This window comes from Plasmopara halstedii (assembly GCF_900000015.1).
Source record: "Plasmopara halstedii genome assembly, contig: Scaffold_253, whole genome shotgun sequence".
Classification (NCBI taxonomy): Eukaryota; Oomycota; class Peronosporomycetes; order Peronosporales; family Peronosporaceae; genus Plasmopara; species Plasmopara halstedii.
The window spans coordinates 413,864-420,138 of NW_020187174.1; the positions used below are offsets into that span (position 1 = coordinate 413,864).

The 6,275-nt window shown below is 44.1% G+C and overlaps 2 protein-coding genes across 2 annotated transcripts; both read left to right on the top strand.

The window, feature by feature from the left end:
* Positions 1-1,668: 1,668 nt before the first annotated feature.
* PHALS_04135 (leukotriene a-4 hydrolase aminopeptidase) lies at positions 1,669-3,675 on the top strand (the record flags this gene model as incomplete). Its single annotated transcript, XM_024722145.1, has 1 exon — positions 1,669-3,675. One exon carries the CDS (start codon positions 1,669-1,671, stop codon positions 3,673-3,675), a length of 2,007 nt encoding a protein of 668 aa, XP_024573251.1.
* A 649-nt stretch (positions 3,676-4,324) lies between these two features.
* Positions 4,325-5,694, top strand: PHALS_04136 (uncharacterized protein; the record flags this gene model as incomplete). The annotated part of the gene is made up of 2 exons (XM_024722146.1): positions 4,325-4,718; positions 4,784-5,694. 2 exons carry the CDS (start codon positions 4,325-4,327, stop codon positions 5,692-5,694), a joined length of 1,305 nt encoding a protein of 434 aa, XP_024573252.1.
* Between the last annotated feature and the right edge of the window lie 581 nt (positions 5,695-6,275).

Sequence of the window (6,275 nt, forward strand, 5' to 3'; positions counted from 1 at the left end):
CACTAAAATTATGCTGGCTTTGATCTAGTCAGAGTGGTGGCTTCAATCGGCATTATAATAACGTTTAGGAGGTTGATCATTGTAAAAAAAGTTTCGCCTTTGAACATGTCAGTGTCGTCTAGTGGTTAGGACGCGAGCTTCACACGCTCGAGATCGAGGGTTCAATCCCCTCCTCTGATATCGCTCAATTTTTCTGACAAGCCGCACCTTGCTACTCTTTCTTTTTTCGGTCTGCCTCTCATAATCTGAAATCTTAAAAATCGGCTCACTTGCAAACACTGGCATGATCGCGAACTATCTTTACTCAACAACGCTGTTCTGGTCGCTCAAATTCAATTGATTTCATTTTTTTGAAGGTCATTCTGATATGCAAGCTTTGACCTGGTCAACGTAGTGGCCTCGTCTGAGAATTTGAAAACAATTAGACAATTGTGTACAGTAAAACATGTTTTGGAGTCCGAACATGTCAGTGTCGTCTAGTGGGTAGGACGCGAGTTTTACACGCTCGAGATCGAGGGTTCGATCCCCTCCACTGATATCGCTGAAATTTTCAAGAAGAAAGCAAAATTTAAAAATGCTTTCTTTTCTTTGTCCAACGCTTTTTATCTGGTTTGATGATCCCAGCTTGCGTTTGCAAACACTGACATGACATCGCAATCGCTCCCTATACAATGACGCTGTTTGATCGTTCACAATAGGTCGACCTCGTTTGAGGTACTAAAATTATGCTGGCTTTGATCTAGTCAGAGTAGTGGTTTCAATCGGCATTATAATAACGTTTAGGAGGTTGATCATTGTAAAAAAAGTTTCGCCTTTGAACATGTCAGTGTCGTCTAGTGGTTAGGACGCGAGCTTCACACGCTCGAGATCGAGGGTTCAATGCCCTCGCTCAATTTGTCTGACAAGCCGCACCTTGCTACTCTTTCTTTTTTCGGTCTGCCTCTCATAATCTGAAATCTTAAAAATCGGCTCACTTGCAAACACTGGCATGATCGCGAACTATCTTTACTCAACAACGCTGTTCTGGTCGCTCAAATTCAATTGATTTCATTTAAGGTCGTCTGATTCTTTTGAAGGTCATTCTGATATGCAAGCTTTGACCTGGTCAACTTAGTGGCCTCGTCTGAGATTTCAAAAACAGTTAGACTGTTGTGTACAGTAAGACCTTTTGGAGTCCGAACGTGTCGTCTAGTGGTTAGGACGCGAGTTTTACACGCTCAAGACCGAGGGTTCAATCGCCTCCACTGATATCGTTGAATTATGATGAAGAAAACAAAATTTAGAAATGCTTAATTTTCTCAGTCAGTCTCCATTATTCCAGTGTTACGTTTCTATATCTTTGTGAGATCAGGAATAATCGAGACCTTATTTGTCGTACATCCTTCCTACTTGTGCTTAAAGTCTTTATTTAATGCAACAAAAGCCAAGAACTGTTTAACCGCGAGCAGGAACAGCGATCGAGACTCAATATGCACCAATCGAGCGGCGCATGGCTAGTAAAACTATTAATCTTCGGTAAAAAATGATACTTGCAATGGAACATAATACACCACCCCAGTAAGTGACACTTAATTGGGACCAAACGTTCTGAATACTGTCACAACTTTTGTCTGAAGAATCTCACATATTCTAAACGAGTATCCCCCGTCTGTGGAACCCCCTCCTTCAATGGCCTCAAGTCGCACCCTTCGCTCCCACTCGTACTCGAATCTAGATGAGGTGACGTTTACGCATCTAAACTGGGTCATTGCGCTAGACTTTTCCTCTCAGCAGTTGAAGGGATATGCCGAGTATACATTCCAGCACATGTCCACCGCCCCGTCCTCTGTTGTCGTGCTGGATACGCACCATTTAAGCATCTCCCAGACTTATGTTGATGGCAAAGAAACACCCTTTTCTCTAGCTGAACACGAACACGCGGTTTTTGGCCGTGCGCTCGTCGTGTCTGTACCAAGCCATGCCACAAAAATCCGTGTGGACTATAACACCACGTCGAATTCTAGCGGTTTACAATGGCTCAGCAAGGAGCTCACTGCTGGCAAGACGCATCCGTATCTATTCACACAATGCCAGGCCATCCATGCACGCACCATCGTGCCGTGTCCAGACACACCAGCGTGCAAATTTACGTATTCGGCTACCGTAACTGTGCCCGAATGGTGTACGTGTCTCTTAAGCGCAATTGCAGATCCTCAGGGTCGCAAAAATCACAACAGCGTGGACGAAACATATCAAGTTTCGTTCCAGCAGTCGGTCCCGATTCCCTCATACCTGCTAGCGATTGTAGCGGGAAAGCTTGAGAGTGTCGACTTAGGTTCACGTAGTCGTGTGTGGGCAGAACCAGCCGTCGTAACAAAAGCTGCTCATGAATTTGCCCAGACAGAAGCATTTTTACAACACGCAGAAGAAATAACGGGGCAAGAATATGTTTGGAAGCGCTACGATCTCGTATGTTTGCCACCATCCTTTCCGTACGGCGGTATGGAGAATCCATGCTTGACATTTGTGACACCGACACTTTTGGCAGGGGATCGATCCCTTGCAGACGTTGTTGCACACGAAATATCGCACTCATGGACTGGAAATCTTGTAACAAATCGATCGTGGACGGATTTTTGGCTTAATGAAGGCTGGACCATGTGGTTAGAGCGCAAGATCCAAACGCGCATTGCGCAAGACCCCAAAGCGTATGATTTGAAGGCGGCCATGGGACTTCGAGACTTAATTGAGGCGGTAGAAGAATTTGGCCCACAACATCCGTTTACTGCTTTGGTGCCAGACATGGATGGCATTGATCCAGATGAAGTCTTTTCATCCATTCCATATGAAAAAGGCTTCAATTTCCTACATTATCTTTCAACGGTAGTCGGTGGTCATGACGAGTTTGACAAGTTTGCAAAGGCTTACATCCAAGAATTTAAGCTCAAAACTATCACGTCCAACGAGTTCCGTGCGTTCTTTGAAACGTACTTTGCCCAGCACGAGGCAATAAAAAAGATTGATTGGGATGCTTGGTTCTACTCGCCTGGAATGCCACCTGTAGCCAACAAGTTCGATACGACGTTAACGAGCCAAGCGACTACGTTAGGCGAGCAAATTGCAGTAAGTAGCAATGCAGAAGCTTGGACGAGCGTCAGTCAAAGTGTTTTAAAGAAGTGGCCTACCAGCTTATGGATCTTGCTGCTTGACACACTGCTTTTGAAGCAGGAACATGCTAATTTTACGTCCGCACATCTTGATGCCATCAACTCATTTACACAGCACCACTTGACAACGACACTTAATGCTGAGCTTCGGTTCCGCTGGTATACGCTGTCACTTCGGTCTGGTGACTTGCGTCTGCTTGACAAGATTGTCGCAATGCTTAAGGAACAGGGACGCATGAAATTTGTACGTCCGCTCTTTCGCGATCTTTGTACAGCTTTGGGACCCGCCCAAGCAGAAGCAATTTTTGCAGACTGTAAGAATCTGTACCACCCAATTGCGGCCAAGATGATACAACGTGATATTGAAAACAGCATTGCTAAAAGTAAAGACATGAAAGTCAAATTCGCGTCCCCAACGACCCCCAGTGCTTTGGCTCAATGGCTTGGTGTATCAGATGAAGTCATGGGATACGCTGCTGTTGCAGCTGCTATTACAATGGGTTTGATCTTCGTAACCCGCAGACGATAGACGTTACCACTATGCGATGCAGATTCTTTCCCGTCTGTCCGCATGTCAAATGGCAGTGATGGTCGTTAATACAAACTAATTTTGAATTCTACAGCTCAAGCTTTTTGTGTCTTTTCTGATTTAACAGAATAGAAATTATACTTGTCAGACACTCCGAGTACTATTCTTGTCGGGAACGCTCTTTCAAGGTGGCCGTCCGTTGTTGTGTCGCAAAGAGTAGCAGCTATATAAATCTATGATACCAGCATTGTACATCTAGCACATCCCTAAATCCCAGAATTCCATCAGTTTTGATGTCTTGGTGCAGCTGGATGAATAATTAATTCTTATCCTCTATTAGCTACTTCGCTAGATCGTAGGCACTAATCCAGAAATGGTTGGAATTCTAACTTCACATCCAAGTTTACACAACATCAGTTTTTAAGTTCACCATGTGAATTGCGATACAATTGTTTAGTTCTTGAGCATAGGACTCGCTCGTTATTTAGAGGCTGGGAACCTTATCAACGGGTTGTTCGTTTCACCTTCTCCCACCGCAGATGGCTCGAGGACCATTGTCCCACACAATTGCTATCTGGAGCTGGTTTACCACTCAACGTTTGACACAAGCCAAGTTACTGAGACTTTTACAAGTTGTCGTTTTTTCATCATGCCTTCGCTTGACCAGATACTTTGTCCTGATTTAATGAAAGGACCTGATCGTAACATTCTTGATGACAAATGCGATAGTATATTATCTGATTCCAATACCAAACACAACTCGAGGAGATGCAATATACCTGACTGTCACAAGACTGCGAAGCGGGGAGGACGGTGTATCTCGCATGGAGGTGGCAACAAATGTACTATTGATGGTTGCAATACAAGCGTTGTCAGTCGTGGGCTATGTGTGACTCACGGAGGTGGAAAACGCTGTCAGACTCAGGAATGTACCAAGAGTGCTCAATCTGGAGGCTTTTGTTGGGTCCACGGAGGAGGCAAGAAGTGTGGCTACGATGGATGTTCTAAGCGTGCTCAGAGCGGTGGTGCTTGTATAGCTCATGGTACGAATTGCGTTACTTATTGAATCCATGAAAATTGTTTGATAGTTATATGAAATATTGATTAGGAGGAGGCAAACGATGTCGAGTCAATAGGTGCAACAAGGTGGTACAATACGACGGACTTTGTGTTAGACACGGTGGATATCGCAGATGTACCCATGAGAGATGCGACCGACGCGCAATGGCTAATGACTATTGTCAGCAACATGGTGGATCTTCTATTTGTAAACTTGAACACTGTTGCAAACGTGCTGTACGTGGTGGAATGTGCTCCCGACATAAAGGCGAAGCGTCGTTACAAGCAGCCCCAAGCAAATTATCGGGAGACGAAGATTATGATCGGAATCTGGATACTTTGTACACTCCAGACTCTCCTTGGCGAACTGGATCAGACTTGTTTGTACACACGAAAAATTCGCCAGAGTCCCACACACAGAATACGTCTAATCAGCTGTATGATAGCGTTAAAGCTTGCTCTTCACCTCTAATTCGACCAAGTCTTCAGCATGATAGTACGAGCAGTGTCGCCTCCAGAGCATCCGGATTTCTAGCTCTTCTAAGTGCTAATGACCAGTTCCCCAGAAGTGCAAATGGCCAATTTTCTAATACCACGATCGAAACATCTAACTTGAACGCAGGGAGCTATCATCAATCCCAGAATACAGAGCATCGGACACCACCGAACGTCCTTCCTGTGCTGCCAAGCATCAAAGCGTTGCAGAATTTCTGCAGTAAAGTTTCTGATAACAGTCCCTGCATGGCACTTAATTCACCGATCACGATTCATCCTTTCAGATCGAACCAACAATTTCTGGCTTCTTATCAAAATCGAGAGAAGCAACCATTGCCTAGCAACATGGACATTCGAAGAGGAGAAGAATTTAGATTTCATTTGGACTCTTACCATCAGAAAAACAATAGTGGAATTCTATTGGGCTCTACATCCTTAACTCGTCGACAGGAGTTGGGCAGATAAGCATGTTTGCATTTGTTTATTTACTTGTCTTCAAAGCAAATATAATAAAAAGAATACTTGCTTTTGTGATATATTCAATGTGCAATTACATTGCGTTAGTATTCATAGAGATGGGACTCCAAAAAAGAGGGAACGTAAGAATACATACATTAATGATATAATTTTTATTAATATACAAGTATCTTAAAAAGAGCCGTGATAACTAGAAAGCTTTCACTCTAAAGGAGGATAGTTGAAATGACCATATATTTGGTAGTTCTTACAAACAAGCTCGAAGGTCCCGCATGATAAAACACGATTGATTTAAACCTTAGTAAAAAAAATAGGCGCTTCCAACATAGAAAGATTTGGAACGACAGATAAAGCGGTTGTACTCATCACCTAGCCAGACGTTTCGGGCGCATCGCAAGTTCTTGTCCACCTGCCAAGGGGAGTGAAACTGGTAGACTATGCCCAGGAGGTGCGAAATTTAATCACCGCAATGGTGCCTCCCCGGAGGCAGTAATGGTTTCATCTTGATGAAAGATTTCAGAACGAGTGTGGCTCCTGCCGAAACCATTTGCACCCACCAGTTGGGTGCC